General features: G+C 44.3%; 1 protein-coding gene across 1 annotated transcript; it reads left to right on the top strand.

Annotated features, from left to right (window-relative positions):
- Window positions 1–7325: 7325 nt before the first annotated feature.
- LOC8039789 (papilin) lies at window positions 7326–20713 on the top strand. The gene is made up of 6 exons (XM_040214178.3): window positions 7326–7397; window positions 11379–11564; window positions 13053–13256; window positions 16012–16179; window positions 19870–20110; window positions 20549–20713. The coding sequence occupies exons 1-6, from the start codon at window positions 7337–7339 to the stop codon at window positions 20568–20570; spliced, it is 882 nt and encodes a 293-aa protein (XP_040070112.2). The 5' UTR covers window positions 7326–7336; the 3' UTR covers window positions 20571–20713.
- The last annotated feature ends 451 nt before the right edge of the window (window positions 20714–21164 follow it).

The following is a 21164-nucleotide window of genomic DNA, read 5'->3' as shown; positions in this document are numbered from 1 at the left end:
TTTTTCTCCGTTTTTTTTTTTTTTGGTAACTGGCGTTGTTCAGCTTCATGTATTTGAGTGACCGCGGTCGGACGGCATTTTAACATTGAAAATTTCAGAAACTCACTTACAACTTTTGAGTCAGACAAGCGTTAGCTCCGAAACTTCGGCGTCTAATTCGGACTGCTAGGGCTACATTTGGGTGAAAAATGAGCGTCCGGCGATGAGTATTTTATTTGTGCGAAGAGAAAAACCCCTAAATGTTCTGAAACACGCATCTAAATGATGCGTAAAACAAATTGTGACCAATTATAATTAATTTGAAAAATTTCTTACATAATTAATGCGAGCAAAAGACGCCACCAATACGTACGCATTTGTCTACGAAGTAGAACTAACTTAAATATACGGAAGCGAAACCAAATTTGTTTAGTTCAGATTACGTTTTCAATATATGTATGCGTGCCGACACATGACACACGTTTGTCTGTGTGTGGAAGTTGAGTACGACAGCTGCTGCCGTTAGAGTTCAAATAAATGAGCTAATGCACCAATACGGTCAATGATATTATGCTACAAAGTGCTCTCCGGCGAAGGTTGATCGAGACACCGCTCAAACGTGACTGAAAGGAATAAAATTCGAAATAATGCTTTTTAGCGGATATTGTATTTCCCGACACGGAAGTACGTATCTCCCGTCTCGGATTTTACCAGCGGCCCTGCACTAGAGAATATATGTATATACCAGGATGTAACATAGACAGGCGGGGAAACGGCCCATAGAAGCCTATACCGCAGCGCCGTGACCGGATTGTGTACTCGTCTGCTTGCGGGTACCCCCGCTTTGCGACAGATGGCGCTGCGGCGAGAGGAAAAAAATCGGAAGCGGATTTGCGTGGAACTCTATGGGAGAGTGCGCAAAATAAACCGAGAGCACGACAGTCCTCCATTGAAAATCCACGAGAAACCATCACCGTCAGTTTAGCCGGTCACCACCAGTCGCCCACCCGGAGTGAGAGTTCGCGGTGCTCCACATAGATGGCGCCACAGAAAAAGAGAAAACCGAGGGGGACACAATCCGGTCGCTCCATTTGGCTCTCGTTTCCCCATCTGTCTATCTTACACCCTGGTATATACTCCTGGCCGGGGGGAGGGTCGTAAAAGCGGTCTGTTACCTCCTTTTGCTATCTTCTTTTTTCTAAGAGTGTAAGTGCGCGTGGCCCGTGTAGTGGAAGGAGTGACTCGAGTCATGACTCCGAGTCGACGCTGAATGCACCCATTAATTATGGTGAAAGAAAAAGAAACACGAACTACGAAACAGTATGCGCGACCACCACTGTCAAACAGAACGAATGGGGCTGCCGAACGTTTAGGCGGTATAAGTTCCTTTTCCCGATTCAGAGTTGCAATGCCGGGGGCTGTTTAATTTAAACTGAAAAAAAAAAAAAAAAAAAAAAAAAAAAACGTCCCGCCGTCGAAACAAGACCGCGTCTGCTTGCGTTATTCCTTGAAAGGCCGACGAACTGCCGAGCGATTCGTAACGACGCTCAAGTTGGGCTAGGACCGAAGTGTAAGCGGAATGCGAAAGCTGGCGAGCGAACTTGCCGCCACATCTTTTTGTTCTTGACGCTCAGCACGGTCAATGTCACTGGAATCGCCAGTTTCTCTCTTCCGGTAGTGACTGGCAGGCGACGACTGCTACGGAACAGAAATGCTCCACCCGAACCGAAGCGCCGAACACGCACAATTTGACAAGCTCTAGAGCTGATTCTTGAAGCTAAATATAGTTCAATTAACCCGTGGACGTGAATGGTTGAACGCGTATAGACCTTTCCAAAAATCCCTTACTGTGAGCTGCCATCTTTATCTGCTGGGCTGTGGAACGCCTTCTGAGCATATGATCTGCTGTGCGTTATATCGGACGCTGCGCATGCGTGCCCAGCTCAGTAACTCAGCATTCTTCGCCCAAGAGATAGGTGCCGGAATAAAAGCGTTTGCAAGCAGGGCCTCTGCGCGACGCCGTCTTGATGCTGGTGTGGGTAGATCGTCTTATAGTCAAGCACTATACTGAGGCGTACCCACGGCTTCAGCAATGCTTGAATATCAGACGATCTAAACCACACTAGCAGCAAGATGGCGACGCGCAGAGGCCGTACTTGCAAACGTCTAGAGACATCGACAGTCTAAGAAACGGAAATGATGGCGAGTCCTGAGCAAAAATAATTGCTGTATAAGCCAATAAGAAGGCTGAAGAAAGTATCCCGAAGCAAGAAGCCTGAACAAGCTAAGTCCCACTCTCAACCAGTGTCAGTGACCATCGCTAATTTGCAGAAGATGAAAAGCAACTCCCGCCATGTCGGCGGTCTATGAGCCGACGGCGACGGCTGCCCCAGCAGTGCCGGCAGGAGCAGCTCACATTTGGCGTTCTCAGAGAAAGAAAGCTGCACCCGACGTTGAAGTTTCGCTAAGAAAATGAATGCATCTAACGAAGTGCAGTGTATTTAGGACAGGGCACAACTCGAACGAGCAAGTCGATTGCCAACACCAATGCTACGCAGTGCACACTCGGTCGGGGTAACTGTCCTGTAATGGCGGTCAGTCATTCCCTTCGAATAAAGATAGACGGCGCCACGATCGTAAAAAAAAAGGCGATACTATTCCCTAGAGAAGACGAACAAGGGAGACAAGGGACAAACAAAAAATGGCGCCGTCCAGGTTTGAACGAGAATTTAGGGTTGCATCGGACCTAATCTTTTCGTTGCACTTCTGGTCAAGATTAAACTCAAGCAGCGCAACAACAATCGGCCTACGGAACAAGACCTAGTGACCCAGCCTCGCGTTATCGCACTGACCATAACTGAGTCGTTCGTGGTAGTGTCTTTGTAGGCTTCTCAAAAGACCAAAAAGGTAGTTTCTGGGACGGCCTAATTTTCAAAACAAGCTATTTTTTTTAAACAGTTAGTTGGAAACGGACAGTGCAAGCAAAAATCAATCGCGAGGACGGCCGAGCAGGCGTCGAAAATTGACATTCCGATCGCAGTTTTTTTTTTTTTTCGAAATGTGCCCGCGCGGCTTTGAAGTTGTCGTGGCTTATGAAAGCTAATCGAGCGTATAAATATCTCGCACGTGCGGAATCACCATGGCATTATTTTCTGAGGTAACTTTTCGGGCTCGATACTGATGGGACGTTCGGAAATGGCAGTGTCAATCAGGTATCGCGTATCTACATAACACACCCAGACGTGTAAACCATTGTCCCGTAGCGGACACGTCAAAACGTGTTCGTTTTACACACAGCCATCTATGTTATTCGTCCACACACGAGGCGACGTGTAAACTTAACACGAAACACCGTGTTTGCTTTCCGCGAAACACGGCTGAACGTGCTGCTCATAAAACATGGCGGCCAGCAGCCGAGAACTGGCGCGCGAGAGACGAGCCCAGGAAGTCGCGCGCCTTTTTGCCGAAGTGAGAGCACACAGGACGCGCTTGTTCTCGTTCGATGACTTTTTTATACACAGTAAACAGTCTCCAAGGGGCAGACGTAGCTACGTGCAAAGGTACGTATACGTGGGTCGGCGGCGTCGGTAGCTATGACGGGACTGTTTCCCAGATTAACAGATGCCGAACTTTTTAGAATAGATAAGTGACTCGAGGAAGCGAAACGTTAGAATCGGGCGACGACTCGTGCCACCTAGGCGTAGCGACGTTGGACAGCTACAACGCAACTGCTAGACAGACAAACGAATGCCGAACTTACATGAATAAATAACTCAAGTAAACTATTTAGAATCGGGCGGTAACTTGCGCCCCCTAATAAAATTTCTGGCAGCCTATGAAAAAAAAAAAAAAATTACCGCGCCTGTTTGTACGCTGCAAACGATCACGAGTAGTCAGCAACCCTATATACATCGCAGACAACATGAGCATCCTATGTTACAAAGCACCGACGAAGACGTATACAGAAACACTACAACCGACACTGCGCCCGACACTTCCTACTCGACATTAATTTCTCCCCGAGGTGCACATAAGCTTGACATGTGCGGGTCAGCTCTTTGGTCGCTGACCGTTACAGATTTATAGAAGACACAAAACACGGCGCGATAGACAGCCGTGTGTAAAAACTGTTTGAATTTAAAAAAAAAGTATAAAGGCCAAACCTATAATGTTAGTCTGTTGCGACAAATAACAATGTATTAACAATAAACATTAAACCTGTCATGAAAAAGTGCAAATTTTTGTTATTTTCTTGCTTGGCCAGTGTTATGAGCAGTCCGACTAGCTTGAATCAGATAGAAAAACAAATTATAGCAATTTTGTCATTATGTATTCAATAATAAATGGAAATGATCCTTGCACAAAGCATTTTTTTTTATATATTCTTGCGAAGGACATCCGGCTGATGCGTTTTTTCTTATACCGCCACCACCCCGAACTTTGAAGCTTCACGGGTCCGTGGCACTGCATTATGCTGGATCGAGAGCTCCACCTCTGTTGACGTCGCTTTCCTGGTACCACTCGCGGAGAGTGCAAGCGTTTAAACAGTGTGCACGGTCTAGCCTACATCCCCGGGGACGTACTCGACCTCTTGAAACTTATTGCTTCCGTCATTTTGGAGTACGCAAGGTACTCTAAAAGGCTCTGGTTTCTCTGGGTTCCGTTACAAAAGCAAGGCAAAACGCTCGTAGTTCCCGCCCTCAGTACACTTTGGACGTGTTCCACACTTTGACACCGGATAACTGGATGAACGAGGATTTACATTTACTTCAGAGGTCACTCTCGCCGCTTCCTCACCGTCGAGCAGCAGAATCAGCTGGCGACAAGCCGCGGATGAAAGGCTTGAGCATCAACAGCCCAAGTGCACTCGGCGCCGATGCGGGCGATGCGAGTTTCTGTCAACCGGTAGGCCATCACAAACCCTGAGTCCGTGACTGTTCCAGCTCTTCGTCATGACACAGTGTTGCAGAGAGCGGGGTAAAATATAAAAACACGGACCATCGAAGCAAACGCACTGTTATCGTAAAATCTTTGCTTGTGATTGCGCCTTTGTAATCATCTTATTCGTTTTGCTGGAGAGACGTGAACGACCGGCATAACAGAATCGTTTGCATATTCCGCGTACCTCGCAAAAGCACTTACCCAATCACCTAGCGAAAAGCGGGAAACACGAAGTCCGCACCGTCCTGACTTCCAAGTCTTTTACCTACTTTAACTGAAACTTGAAACTAGGGGCAGTGCTAGAGAGAAAAGAGACAAAGTATGGATAGCTTGCTCGCTCTCCCCAATATCTCAACTCTCAAGTAATTGTACCAATAAATGTACCAACGCCTCTTCCCCAAATAAAAAAAAGCACTATGTTTGCACTATGCTAAAAAAGCACTATGCTAAAAAGCACTATGCTAAAAAAAGCACTATGGGCAGGGAGGAAATCTTGCCCTAATTTATTCCCACTGCATGATGAGCACAACAAACTCACACGATGTTTACAGGAAAATATTGGTGGTGACTTAAGTTTCCCTGATATTCTGTATAACCGGTCGTTTGCATGACCGAATCATCTAGTCGAGCAGTGTGCGTCGCTGTGCAAAAACGTCGCTGTGCAAACGCAGTTCAGCACGAAGCATAAAAACGCCCGATTAGGACAAAAATGCGGAGTCCATTGTTCAACTAAAAAGACGTAATTTTGTTGAAAACGCCCGCAGCTTTTTACTCACGGTATGCGTCGCGAATCTTCCATATTTTCAAACGGAACGAAGGAAGATTTACTTCTAAAAACGCTCGCTGCGTCCTCCCGGACCAGCTGGACCGGATCAGCTGACGACGACGGGGCTGAACCCGTCCAACGCAACCCCACAACAACCAATATGAGCTCCGTGTCAGTGCGGGTTTCTACCTCCAAGCACCGCACCACACACCACGAACGTTTCAGGTCTTTGTCGCATCGCCGTGTTGCACCAAACAGAACGAGATCCCCGAAGTCAACGCAGCGCTGTCGTGAACCTTGGCTTGTGGTTGCGCACTCGTAGACCCTGTGACTCCCTTCGCTTTCAGAGCACACACGACGATTACGGATGATACTTTCCGTCTTCCGGGAACATCACAGGGGCACTTCTCCGGTCACGTCTTCGCTACATGTGATCGCAAACCGCGGAGCGTCTCGTGTCCCGTCAAACCAAAACACTACCGGCGTTGTTGCCAGATTTTCTCCGACCAAACAAAAACAACGAAAGCAAAACCGGCTCTAGCTTCCAGCGTACATCGGCGTTGCGCCGTGACCAGATTTTTTCTGTCAGTTCTAACTTAAAGGTAACCCAGAGATGCAGCAACACTGATATAAAGTTTTAATATGGCGGCCACCACGGAGCGCCGTAAAATCTGAGTATAGGGTGCATGAAAAGCAACGGCACAGGTACACAGCACGACACTGCTAATGCAAGCATGCGATCGACTTTTTTTCTTTTCTTTGCTAGAACAGAAACGCTGACATCAAACTGCTCTAGTGTGACGGAAAGTGTTCACAAGTTATGGCACAAACGTAAGCGGTGAAGGCTTGTGACCACCAATATTATTTCGATCTAAATGTTCAGGGAAAACCGCCGATATCGCGTCTGCGCTAACTGTGGCGCACGGTGTACGTCGTGGCGTGAAGCAACTCCGAGGCTCAGCTGCGCAGACGCTAGGAGACATGCTCCTGTAGCTCCGGCAGCGAGGTCGATATCCCGCACCCACCCCGGAAATGATTGCGGCTATTTTCAGCGACCTTTGGCCGTACAAGAAAAATTGGGAGCTACGACTTCCTGATAAACCGTATGGCTTAAGAGCTTAGCTGCATGGTCCGTATACGTATACGACCACTTTGAATGGAAAAAAAAAAAAAAAATACACACTCGGACGTGCGTAAATAAAATTAAAAAAAAAATTAAATATGAGTGCACTAGGTCCCTTCACCCACTGACAGTGCGGTGGACGCTAGCGCGAGCCGGACCAACCAGCCGCCTCCTATTCGTACACCGGACCCCTCTCTCTGTGCGTGGGTAATTGCGAGAGCGTCATCCCTGTGCGAGCAAGCAGCTTTCACGTTCCACCGAACTGTCAGGTTATGGATGAACAGAGCATAAACAATGACATTAGGATCGGACAGAAGCTGCGACGGAACCACAAAGAAACTCCGCTCCAGCGTAAAAAACATAAAAAATAAATCAATAAAAGTAAATAAATACAGGTGTGAGGCAAGTTGCGACATTTCCCAACACGGAAACGGATCTTCTGTAGCAGACCACTCAGGTCGTTCCTCCCTCTGCTGGAAATATTTAAGGGCTGAGGAACAATTTTAATTTGTTTGCAAGAAACCAGGATGGAGATTTGGTGGTGTCGACTTTTTGTTTTGGTCATCGTCGCCGCCGTGCAAGCTAGAGGTGAGCCTTTTATGAAACGCCAGTATACTGTAGTGGAGTCGCTAGAGGGAGATCTAGAACTGGCTTATAGGTTTGAGATATAGCATAAATATGAAGTGGAGGTATGCAAATAAATGACGTATAGTGATATGCCGCCGCGATTCTTTTTGCTGGGTCGAGAAAGATGGAGATGTGCTTCATTCTAATTTTTTTTTCTCTATTAAAGAATGCGACTTCCTTCATTTCATCCAGTCTTGTACGCCCATTCTCCATCATTGGCTAAATTTCCTAGACGTATCTTGCCCTGATAATTTTTTGTATATTTATTCAGATCTAGAGATTTGGGCTGTACACAAGCAAAACAAAGCCAATTAGCCTTTGAATACAACAAATTGCTAAGCAGTACTCAGAGTTGTTTATTAAAAAATCTACAATGTTTGCAATTTGTTGGTAAAGAAAAACAAAACAAAACAAAAAATTCAAACGTGTATTTAATCCAAATCTGGTTTGCTGCAAAAAAAAAAAAAAAAAAAAAAACAAGGAATCGGTTATTTACGGGTTAAAAGCTTCGTGTGGGGAATTTTGAAAAGCAAACGACGAATTCAAGCGAACATAATGTGAACATAAAATAGCAAAATGTGAGAAGATGATTTCAAGCAATTGTAAGTAACACGAAAAGCTCTTTTTATCAACAATTAATGTTGTCTGGCGTTTAACGTTCAAGGAAATGCATGCTTTCTTCTTTGGCAGCCATGTTCAGTGATTTGAAGAAAGTGCTTCATATGACTGGCGCCTGGTCGTCAATTTGACGTTTGTGCATTGGCGTTTACATATGTTGGCGAGGATCTTAATGCACGATATTTGCGAGTACGGAGTGCCGTAATTACGTCAAACGGGCGACATTCTGCACGCGCGAAACCGCGCATTTGTCACTAGAAGTCTGGGATGTTCGCAACGCCAATGTGGCTGTCTTAACATAGTATATAGAGTATGTCTAAAATGCATATTGCGTATGGTCTTAATCAAGATATTAAGGCATATTTTTTTAAGAAAAGAAAAAAGTGGTAGCAGTAGGTTCCTGCTTGATGCAAATCTTGTGTCAGCAATAAAAATAACAAAATAAGTGGAAACATGTTGTATCATCTCAGAAATTTTCGCCACCCTCAGGAAAAAAGAACAAAAAAAAAAAAGAACAAACGTTTACTGCTGATCAACGGCGTAAATTGTAAATTCAGAAGCGCAACAGCTAAACGCACTGTACTAAAAGTACGATATTATAGGTTAAGTTTCGTCAGCTACCGTTAGTTGTGAAGAGTGCAACAATAAATTCATTCTTACAGAAATACTAGCACGAAGGGACCTGCAATGGGGCTTTTTCCGTGGCGCCTGCGCGTGTGCGCAGTTGTAGCAGACGTGTCTGTCCGCCATATTTGGTGGCGCCTACGGGACGGTATCGGTAAAGCCCCTCGATACCGAAAGTAGCGCTTTTTTTTTTTCCCTCGAGTTCCTCGAAAATCTCTCGCTCTTTCCTCCTGTACGCGGATCTCTCCCTATTTCATTCCGACGCGCCTCAGGCTGCCCTTCCGTCGAACGCTGCGACAAGTGACTGCTGGCAAACCCTCGCTAGATCGGTGTTTTCTGCATGATCTCTCAAAGGTATGAGTGGCCGACGTACCCCGACATCTAGGCTCCTTAGTTTTTGCATTGCTTGACGTCTGGAGCAGGCATGCGAGCTTTGTCGAGGCTTCGGCCGCGCATCTGCTCGGATCACTCGGTTCGAGATCAGATGGCATCTTTCGCTTCATAAACGTTCATATAATAAAATTGACCGGTGAGACAGATTGTCCTCATTTCCTCTTCAGGAGACAGGGGAGCCAGGGTGATAACCCCGCGAAATAGCACACGTTTCTGTTATGGAATGCAAAGCCGTGATCTTAAAGGGGCGATAAAACAATTTTTGCATTTTCCGCAAATACCGCTTAGAACGGATCCCCGACGTTAACCTATGAAACACGCGTTCGTTCCCCCCCCCCCCCCCCCCCCCCCCCCCCCACGCAATGGAAGTCCCAGAAAAAAAATTAAAGAAAACTGAGCAGCGTTCAGGCCCTCAACTCGCAGCCAGAACAAGCGGCCACGTGTTCTGAAGCCGATTATATGCCGCCAATGTTGATCATAGCTACGCGCTGGGGGTGGCAAAGCACGGGACACGCTCTGAGTTCCAGACATTGTTATGGCTCGGCTATTGTCGTCGTTGCAGCGATTGGACACGGGCCACTGCCCGAATTCTTCTCGAGCTATCGAACATCACGAGCCCAAATCGATTGCCACGCAATGCTCGGGTCGAATCTATGAACCGAATTCAAATATCGTGATTGGGGCGTACTGCGATCCCCACGTTACGTCATCAAATTTTGCAGAGAAGAGATTGAATGAAAATGATCGCTTTTGTCCTTGAAGTTACACCGCAACGAAGGAGTTCCTTGGTCAGTGGCGTTGCGTGCGAGTATCCTTGAGTCCCACTAGTGCTAGTAAGCTCGTGTAAAGTGAAAAACATTCCAGTTGAATATCGTTGCACCGGTCCTTTAAGGCTCGTTCACACAGTTGCGTTTGACTGCGTTAAGACCGCTTGCATCGAGCTGTTGCTATGGCGACCCTTACGACGGGCCAGTGGGGAGGCGCTCTGCTGAACGACGCAACGCAACGCTACGTATTCGACGCAACTGTGGGAACGAGCCTTTACGCTGCGAACGGAGCAAGCTACACCGCAGTTTCGTTGTCGCCACTGCTTGTGCCTTTTTGTTTCTGCCTTTACACACCGAAGTGACGGCGAGGTGAAAAACGTGAACCAGCTTTTTTTTTTTTTAATACGCGCAAGTGATTTAGTAACGCCTCGTCATGGTGGCAGTTCAATGTCGTTTCCAAAAAGCAAAACACGCGGCATACGCTCTACGGATAAAAAAAACAAAAACAAAAACAACTTCGATGGGCAACCTCAGCGTAGTATGTATTTGCATGCACGCCGTCGGAGAATGCAAGGCCGCGACACGGGAGGGCACAAATGACGGACGGAAGTGGGGAACCGAAATTGGACGGACAGCCGACAAATCAGTAATAGTGGCAAAAAAGAAAAAAGCTTAGGAGAGGAGGAGGAGGAGAATTTTTCTGGAGTGTGAGAGTGTGTCGGGCGATTAATCAGTGGCGCTTATTCACTGGCGGTCATAGCTGAGCTCGCTGCTGCTTTCTTACCACCGGGGAAGAGAGAGAGAGAGAGGGAAAAGACGCTTTTGTACGAATTTTGAGTGGCAGGTTAATCTTCTATAATCTTCTAGAGGGAGAATAGCGACGTTTGGGGAAGCCTGGGACCTACAAAGGAGAGTCCCGGTGGTAAGAGAATTTCTCCTTCCCCTCTTCTCTTGCGGTTGCCCGTGAACTGACGGGAAACTCTTCCCGGGCATGCGCTGTGAACAGTTACCTCAAATATGGCGTCCAGTGAATACCCCCTATAGAGGGGCTCTAGGTATTGGCAGTATAACCGTTTAAGCAGGAGTAAGCTCAAGGATTTAATCGCAACACGCCACAATTATGTTCAGTCTTTATTTGCAACCAACTCAGGCGTAATGGCATGTTACATTTGTTCAGAAGGCCATCAAAACGCTTCCCGAATTGTCGATAGGTGGCGCCGAACATTTGCGGAAAATGCCCATTACAGATCTTGTATGACACCGAATTAGTACTTGTAATAAAAATCTAGCGAAAATTTGAATATATATTAGAGAATGTCTGCGCCTAATAAAACGTCGACATTATGTTATTTGTATCGTTTATATTTTGCCATTTTGACGCATTCACATACTACGAATACCCAATATTTGCACCTGTTTTTACAGGTAAATACATTGCATAATTAACGTCACAAATACAATTCGGTTAAGTACGGTGACATTTTAGAGAAGCTCAATTTAAGTGTTGTAATTGTTTCACATCAACATTCTTACTTCTTAGGAGATCCAGGAGTTCCGGACACTCCCTGCGAAGATCGTTTGCCTAATGTCGCAACTTGCAGTGAAGGTGCAAGTGAGGCATGGTACTTTGACTTGGAAGAAAAAGTTTGCAGATCCATTATCGGTTGTAACTACAGTACTAATTACTTCGAAAATAGTACAGAGTGCGAGAGCGTCTGCACTCCGGGTAAATATAAAATCTTTTCCATTTACACCGCGTTTTGTTGGACTAAGTACCTTAATTCTTGAGATAAACCAAGTTCCTTTGAGGATGTGTTCAACGGGAAGTGATCATTTCGCTGGACATGTTCTTAGAGCCTCAGCGCGCATGAAATATAGCAGAAAAGAATGCATAGTAGTGTAAAATTTAGCTACACTATTTTTCTTCAGATTTTATTATTGACTTGAAGTTCAAGCAATAACCTTTGGATATACTTCCTTAACTTCTAATATGTAAAAAAGTTCAAGTATATAGGCGCCCTGATTCATTTTGAATTTCTCTATTTACCGCGTATATCTGTATCAAAACAACAAAGTTTAGGCTTGGCACCCTGATAAGACATCAACTGATTTATTATCACTCTTAGTTGTATTACTAAGTTAACAAAATAATTGACCAGTGTAGAAACCGAAGTAGTGCGTGCCGCGTCAGAAAAAAATAGAAAAGAAATTAAACGCCGCTTAAACTTGACAATCTGTTCTGCAGTGCACACCAATGGAGTAAAAAAATGGCGCTAAGAAAGGTATGATGCGTTTGACGACGTTTGTTGGGTTAATACTTACTGCGAAGAGAGCTAAACACAAACAGGAGAGAGAGGCAGACACGTACAAGGTCGTACATGTATGGCTCTCTCCCCTGTTTGTGTAAGAAGGGTCTACGGCGATCGAGTGTTCCGAGATGCGCCTTTGGCGCATAGAAACCCTAGGAAGAGCGGGCCAGTTCAAGAGTAACATAGAGAACGCCCAGGGACTGGTGCGACGACGAGGCAGCCAAGCGCCTGCTGTCATTGGTTGAGGTTGGGGAGAAAACAGAAAGCACGTGGGCACATTTGGTGGGTAAACAAATGCACGAGGTGCGCTTGGAGCAGACGAAGTTGCACGTCGTATACCGTCTGACAACCTAATAAGCTTAGGGCTGGACTTGTTACGTTCATGCTTTTTTCATTCGTTCTTCGGCGTTCTTATGGCCTAATGTCGTTCGGCTCGATCAAGCAGTTTCCGTCTCACGATGTGCGCCGGCGTCACGCAGGCACCTTAACAACGGTGAAATGTTTAACTTCGATCGGGTAACTAATAAACACGTATGTGATAATTAGTTCTATTTACACGATATATATATATATATATATATTTTCATATGTTCCCGAGAGCTCAGGAAACACAGGGCGTGACATGTCCTGAGTATCTCATGATCATCTCCGCAGCCAATGAGAGAGCTGCATTAGCCCAGAAGAGCGCCGAAGAACCAATCGCGAGGAGCCAGAACACTATCACACCTTTCTTAAGTTGTCGGTGATCATAGTGTTACTTGATCAATCAAGAGCTAAAAATTTAACGGGCTATAAAAAAAGTGTTGGGAGGATTTGTTTAGTAAGTTGTGAAGTGCAGTGGCGCAAAGCAGCCGTGAGACATATCATATATTGTTTCTAACATGGTTGCCTTTCTATTTTATCAGATAAATACTGTCTTCTAGAGAAACCACAGGAACCTGTAGATGCGTGCGTTGATCCAGAGAAGAAAACGGAACCGAATTTGGATAACCAGAAAAATTCTTCTCTGTGGTATTTTGATAAAAAGCTCCGAAAATGCGTCGAAACCGACGAGCTTTCAAGAAACACCTTTCCCTCGCAACGACACTGCCAGGCATCGTGCGCAAAATGTAAGTTCTTACAGAAATCACAGCTGCCGCTTCACTGCTGGTATTTTGCAACCTTCTGATTTGCTATGTTCGAAAGGTCCGAGTAACAAGAAGAAAACCCGAATGACTCCAGTTTAAGTGTGGGGATATAATGCATACCCCCAAAGCAAATTCGCCAGAAAAGACAGTAGTCTCAGGGTACCCACGTTAAGAAAACATGACTTTTTATGTTTATCGGGGGGAAACATATAGGAAAGCATTCACACAACTGTTGCTCAGCCAATTTGCATTCGTGGGCATGCCGTGAAAACAAAACAAAACAAATAAAGTTACGTTAATTATTAAATAATAAATGACTGAATACGGAAATAGCTATGATTATTATTTTTCATATTTAACTATAGACCTAAGGACGAGTGGGAAATCGTTACCCGAGTGTTTTAACGAGCCGCAGCTAGGACCACGTGGAGCGTAAGCTCACGCTGCAGAACCCAGGCAAATACTAGGGGCAATACAGAATGCTCTCATTTGCTTTAGACAAAACGACGGCCACGCCAAATCCTGCCCTGGTGGAGTGGTTTACCTGGCGTCTCCTCTTCCACCCCATACCTCCTCTCGTCGCCAGAGCACGTGATCGGGCGACGCCTCGGAACGCGGTGCGGTTGACGGGGTCGCCGATGCGAAGACGGTACCGCTGCCGCCATCGCGCGTGTTTCCGCGATTCTTCGTTGTCGTTCTTGATGTATTCATCCTCTTTCTCTGCAAAGAGCGTGTAACAAGTCACATGTTTCGTTACTTTTTTTGGGCAACGCTTATAACATTAGTGGCTTCCGATGGGCCCACTTAGTGACGCACAGTCGCGGACGATATTAAAAAAAAGCCTAGGCGAGCGCGTGGCTTAAAAGGCCTACCGCGCTACCTATATATAAAAAAAAAAAAAAAAAAAAAAAAAAAAAAAACTAATCTATTGTTGAGGTTTCAGCGGCTGTTGAATTTTTGACGCCACTCCCCGCTTGACTCTGTCGCTCAGTTAAAAACTGATTTCGCCGAATATGAAAGTGTTCCGCGAGAAAAAAAAAAAAAAAAAAAGGCCAAGTTAAGCTAGGCTGAGTCCACCGGGTCGCCAGGTGGAGCGATCAGTTTTCGTGCGCTTAAACTTCGCGGGATAAATGAGGAGAAACGGTTTTTGTTTTATTTAATCGAGCACTGGGAATGGGACATGTTCCTAATTCAATAAAAAAAAAATCAGGCGTATTTGTTTTTTGTGCGCACCAGTTACACAATTTTTTTTTAGATTTCTGTTTGTCTTTTGTCCCTCTTGTTCCCCTTCTCCGGGCATTATTATCGTTACACTACTATCATCGGTATTGACGCAGCAATTGTTTGCCGACCAAGTGGGGAGTGACGACAAAAATCGACCAGCTACTGAAATGCCGCTGCTCATTCAATAGTTTCGATGATAACTCAGTTTTTCTCGTTATATTGCGCTGGAGGCCATAGGAACTACGCGCTCGCTTAAACTTTTTCTTTTCTTCTTTTTTTTTTTTTATAACGTCCGTGACTGTTTTTAGCGTTTTGTCGAAGTAATCGTTTGAATGAGTTTTGAATAATTTTGCGTTTTTTTAGTGAAAATAATCGAATGTTCTGAAACAGACACTTACTCAGCGCCGTGAGAAAACCATTAAACCGTTAACTAAAAAACAAAACAAAATACATTGGTGTATGAACGTTTGTGTTACAGTTGCAAGATAGCGGAGTAAAACTGCAGATGCTAAACAGCAAAAGCATCACGTGGGTGCGTCAAAGTTGACTACATTTTCGGGACCCTAAAGAAACAAAACAAGCGCACACCAGGGCTTTCTAAAATTGATCGATTTAGTTGTTTTTTTATAACGTCCAGCAAGTTTCTGATTAAAACTATAGGTTCCTTTGTACAACGCTTCTTGAGAGCGACTGTTGCGATACCAATTTTATTTCTGTGCGGTGTGTAGTTTTCACATGCAAATTATTGTCGATATTGGGTGAAATACATTGTATATATTCCGCTCTTCGCTATTTAATATGGCAAATATTTTAATATTTTAATTAACAAGATTACTTTTTATATCCAATTCAGAGATTCAGTGTCGTTTGTCTACAAAAATGGCATAAATTTAAAACAATGATTTAAAAACCTTATACATTAATACCGATTTCCGGTAACACTGTTAAATATACTTTAATTAGAGAAAGACATCATACGAATTTCTAGGCCTCTAATTAAAGTGAATTACTTTAATTTGATTGATGTAACATTCATTATTTATAACTTTGAGTTGAGTGACGGTCCGAGTTGAGTGACGGTTCATCCGAACAACAAAGTATGTATATATATATATATATATATATATATATATATATATATATATATATATATATATATATATATATACTTTGTTGTTCGGATGAACCGGTGGATACCGTATAAAAGATAATTGGATAACGGCAGCGGACCAATACGTTCTGATCAGACAATAAAAAGTATTTATGGTTATTTATTATTGTTAATGCAGACATGCGACGTACATAAGACCTAGGTCTGTTTAACATGACACTGGCGAGTTTAAAACATATTTAGAGTAAATTTAGACCTGCGCGTCTGGACAGTTTTTGCCTGTAGGAAGCGTTTTATGTTTCATGTTTTATGCCTTCTGGGACCTTCAATGAACCAAAATACAGGTTCTTATATATATATATATATATATATATATATATATAATTGTTTTTTCTTTTGCAGATTCTGTGTGTTACGCTGAAGAAAGTGCATGGAATCAAAGACGGTGCAACCCAGAGTTAGTATGGTATTTCGACCCTATCAGGAAAGATTGTTTTTATGGAAAACGCTGCGGTAATTCAACAAACCGTTTCGCGACACGTGAGGATTGTCTTAGAGAGTGCCCATACGGTAAGAAGTTCTTCCAAGAATCTTGAAATGTGGTTTGAAAAGAGACAGCAAGAGTCATAATAACCGCACGTACACATATACGTCCAGAAAATTGGCGCACACGTGGTCCGTTGTCCTGTCTTTTTTATTCTTTTCTTGTACATCGTGCCATTGACACGCTTTTCAGTCCAATATGATGTCGGAACACACTAATATATGTTTACGTACGGTAGTGAATTGTGAACGAAAAACAACAACGCCGTTGTAATTGTAACTAGCGGGAAAATTGTTTGAAAAATGTTAGAGCGATCTGGAAATTTCTTGTTCGGATCACAATTATGCTTTCTGCCCCCAAGCTCTTGTTTTCTTTTATCTCATGAGTTAATAACAGCCTACGGTTAAAAGGGCAATAGCGGTTGGTGCGGCCGCTCGAGTTACCTTCTTATGCCAAAGTTAGCGAGAAAACTGCACTACGTGGAAAAAAAAAAGAATTTACTAAGGCGAAGTACACTATACACTCCGTGCGACGCGACTGGCGCGCCGCCGCGCGGCCGGTGCCGAAGGTAGGCATTGAGAACCCGAGAGAAAACGAAACCGAAACCACGCCGCGTACGTTGGTACGCATTAAAGTCGGAGTGGTACGGTTGCGCTGGGTTCACAGCATGAAGTGCTGCCGGTGCTGCGTCATTAAGTGCTTTAATAGTTATGCGTCGTATCTCGTGGAGACAAAGTTTCACAGTTTTTCACCTCGCCGATGTTTTGTGGGACGGCGACAACGATGGAGCCGTGCCGTACACGCGAGAAATTTGGTCTCCCGATCTTGTCTGCCATTGTATCGGCACGGCTGACATATTCTACACTGCCGCTTTGCGCTCTGCGTTTGTTTTCGTACCAGTAACGCCTACATGTGTCAGCGCCGATGGAACCAACTGAAATGCCATCCCACACTCGCGGGTATGCAGTGCCAATTTCGTTGGAGGAATGCCCTCCAAAGAAGTTTCGACCCCATCGTACGTGTCGATGATATTTCCGGACAAGTATGGCACGGAATCTGTACTTCATGAAGAAAGATTCGAACGGTAAAAAAAGTGACAAATATAAATCTAAAGAAAACAACAATGAAACTCGGAATCACTGGAGAATCGACGTTGGAGTATGGAAGTTTATGTGGTGTGCTTTCTTTCTTGATCAGCCTCCTTTTGGATGTGGAAACGCTGACACCCCGAGTTCTGTAGACAACAATTTTTTTTTTCTCGGCTTTAAAGCCACCTATCGCAAAGTGGTTCGAACTGGAAGTACCGTCCACTGGCCCCTTCCTACCTCTAAACTGTGCACCTCCCACGATGAGTGGTATTATCTGACAGCCTTTGACGGTCAAAGCCAGTTCCCATTTAGTTACGCCGCCCAAACTAAATTCCCACCTGGTTTCGCTGTGCCAACTCTTTTTGCTATAATAAGTGTTGTGCCAAGTGACGGTCATGTCAAAGTACCTGTGCGCCGAAAATCAGCACCTCGCACAACAAGTTATTACACACCAGCTGACCGCAAAAGCCCTTGGCGGCCAAACCGTGTGTTGGCCGACAACTTTGTTTTCTCGGCTTTGGAACCACCTTTCGTAAAGTTTTTTCAATTGGAAGTACAGTCCACTAGTCCCTTCCTACCTCTAAAGTCTCCACTTCCCCCAACCAGTGGTATTCCCTTGACAGCATTTTCTTGGTCAAAACCGGTTTCCATTGAGTTACGCCGCCCAAACCAAATTTTCTCGTGGTTTCCCTATGCCATTTTTTTTTGTATAATAAGTGCTGTGTCATGTTACTGTCAAGTCCAAGCACCTGTGTGCCCAAATCTGCACTTTGCACAGCCCGCTATAACACAACATTTTGGGTCCAATATTGGATATCCCGTACAGCTTTATTTCTTTATTCGTTAGAAACATAACTTTCACACCTGCTGTCTTAAAGAAACTTGGCACTCTTCGTGCACAAACTTAGTGAACATCTCACTCGCTTCCAAATATTATCGTTCCAACAGTCCTAGGTTTACAGCGACGAGCGAAATAAATTTCCCACTCAGAGCAATTATGGTGGCGGCCGTCTTGTTTTTCGGAAAATTGCTCCAACTCCTTTTTCGGCCGCAACTAGAGAAATTACCCCTAATAACGACTCAAACTCAATATATAAGAAGTGGAGAAAAGCTATATGCCCTTCTGCCCCAGCACTCGTGCAACGTCACCCTCAACTTATCGGCTCAAACAGCAAAAGTTTCGTCCGTGCGCGCTTCCGCCGCCACAGCTTGGCATGCGAAAAGGCGCCGCAGGCTGCTGAACGCGCCTCACAGTCGAACGCCAGCTCCTCCGCTAGCGGCGCTGCGCGCGTTTTTGAAAGCGCCCCCTATAGTTCCCGCACGGAGTGTATAGGCCGTTGCAGCTCAAGAAGGTTGGGCGAGAGAAAGGAAGGCCGTGGAGAAGAAGCAGACGGAACGCTGGAAAGAGGAGGAACTTTCCCCTTCTACTTTCCAGCGTTCCGTCTGCTTTCTTCCCTCCAGCCTTTCTTTCCCTCAACCTCCCTTCTAAGTACTCTAGCAGTTTTCTTTATGAGGCGTTGTTGTGTTTTTTCCCCCCTTTTCTCGTCATTTTTTGTCCTCAGTTCTTTTTTTTTTTGTATACAGGAGGACAAGGTGTGACCTCACTCACGTTGCTCACACATCATACAAAACGCGCGAGGTTCAGCGAAAACATACATACAAAAGTGTGTGCGCACATGCCTCACGCATGTTCGAATTAAGCGGGTTTTCGGGATATGTGCTTCAAACAAGTCTGCAGACATTTTTTGCATGTCCAATGTGACAGAACAGAGGAAAGAAACACGCCTCAGTCAGTGTCTGCAAGCTGCCTCTTTTTGTATGATGTATTAACAGCGTAACGGCGGCTTTTGTGTACTTCGCCAGTTGCAAAGCATGCACGCGAGGGTACATGCATACGCATTAACCGTTTTCAGCACATCCAAGCATGTAATATGCTCTTCACTATCATACGCGTTTCTCACCAAAAAAAGAAAGACAAGAAAAAGAGAACGAATGAGAGAGAGAGAGAGAGAGAGGGAGAGGAAGGAAGGAACAGATGGAAATAGAGATAACAAAACAAAGGCAAATGCTGAAAGTGGTTGGTGTGTTTGAATCAATCGGGCGTTTTTTTTGCATTTCATAAAACCAGCGAGTAATCTAACTTTCTCGGAACACAATCTATACGCCTCACTATCTAACAGATATTGCCCTGGGCGTGAAGAAAGCCTCAATTTTAATGGCAATTAAATCGGCGCTGTTTATCAGCGGCGCTATTTATCAATAGCAGAAGTGAAACATTTTTTTAGTTACTTTACGCCGTCATTTTTTCCCGTATTTATTTCAGTTGTTTTTAAGTTATATGGTAAAACATATAAAATAGCGCAACAGGAACAAGGACAAGAAGTAAACAGGACAGGCGCTATTTCTTGTCCTTGTTCCTGTTGCGCTATTTTATATGTTTTACTAAGATGAACCAACTAGCCCAACAACGTACCTTATTAAGTTATATGCTTTGCACAGTTCTGAAGAGCAACAGAATATTAGAAACACTTAACCTCACTAGAAATTTTGTAGGGCTTAGGTACCGCCATAAATTATAACGAGTTCACATCTTTTTTTTTTTTTTTTTTTTTTTTTTTTTGTACACAGCGGGTGAGATACCTGAATGCCACTTGGAAAAAGATTATGGTAGCTCTTGTCCTCCAGCTGAATCCGGTCGCGAATGGGGTGGGTCATGGAAAGCGTTCCCACTCGCTCGTGCCAGTCTGAGATGGTACTACGACTACGTCGACGGAGTGTGTAGGGCATTCATCTACCAAGGATGCGGCGGGAATGAAAACAACTTTCCAACGAAAAGAACCTGCAATGCAATTTGTAGGCACCGCACCAGGTAACTAATGTTCGCACTGAGGGTGCCTCGTGAAACGCTACCTCTTACGTGACGCTTGTTCTCTTAAAATGTGAACTAAAACTATCTCTCTTCTAACAAAATATCAACTAAAACTACCAGTCTCATATTAAAATATTCGCTAAATTATCAGTCTTGTACTAAAATATAAACTAAACTATTAGCCTCTACTAAAACTACCAGTCTTCTGATAAAAAATTAACAAAAACTATTAGTTTTGCGATTATCGCTCTTTCGTGAATTTCACGTTAAAACTACCCCTGAGGGGTTAAATAAAGCCCGCGTTTTCAGCTGCAATGTCACGTAATAAAAACTACAACATAAGTATCCGACCGTTTCTATCCGGATTATCAAATAAGAAACTGAAACTGGTATACTGAAATCGCTGTAATGAAACGCTTTTATTATGTGTTTTCTTAGCGTCATCACAGGTACTGCTTAATCTGCACTCAAAGAAAGGAAATTCCACGTCAAGTTTCCTGTCACATCTACGAAAGGCCACGCGTGGCCAGGGGGAGGCACGACATTATGTACTATTTGGTCTAGAGTAGACCACTCAAATAAAACTTCATGTCTACAACCAAATTTTCCTTGAGTTGATTATATGTGTATTTCGGTTGAATGATAAAAACTAATTTTAATAAAATAAAAACAAGCGTGTTTCAAGAAAAACAGCTCACACCAAGCAAAAATAATCATAGTCTCTAATGTGGATATTTGGTTTGTGGAATCCCGAGGAAATAAAACCAGTGCCGTTTATAAATGGTCCAGAAAGGTTGGTTACACAGTAGAGAGAGCGCGCCATTTTGAATGCTGTGCACTGAGAACACGTGCTACCAGCTGTAAATGCAGTCAATCTCAACAGTGTAAAAGTAGCAAGTGTTCTTGAAGGATTCACGAAATTTTGACGCAAATGAGGGAGTACATATATATACATTATCCAGTCCTACCCAATTGGACGCTTTGTGGTGCCACGCGGTGCCAGGAGCTGGCACTTGGAGATTAAGTTTCTTCGTATTAAAGCTGTCCCGTGGCA

This window comes from Ixodes scapularis, unplaced genomic scaffold (assembly GCF_016920785.2).
Source record: "Ixodes scapularis isolate PalLabHiFi unplaced genomic scaffold, ASM1692078v2 PGA_scaffold13__105_contigs__length_92229423, whole genome shotgun sequence".
Lineage (NCBI taxonomy): Eukaryota > Metazoa > Arthropoda > Arachnida > Ixodida > Ixodidae > Ixodes > Ixodes scapularis.
This window is presented reverse-complemented; position numbering and strand designations above follow the sequence as displayed.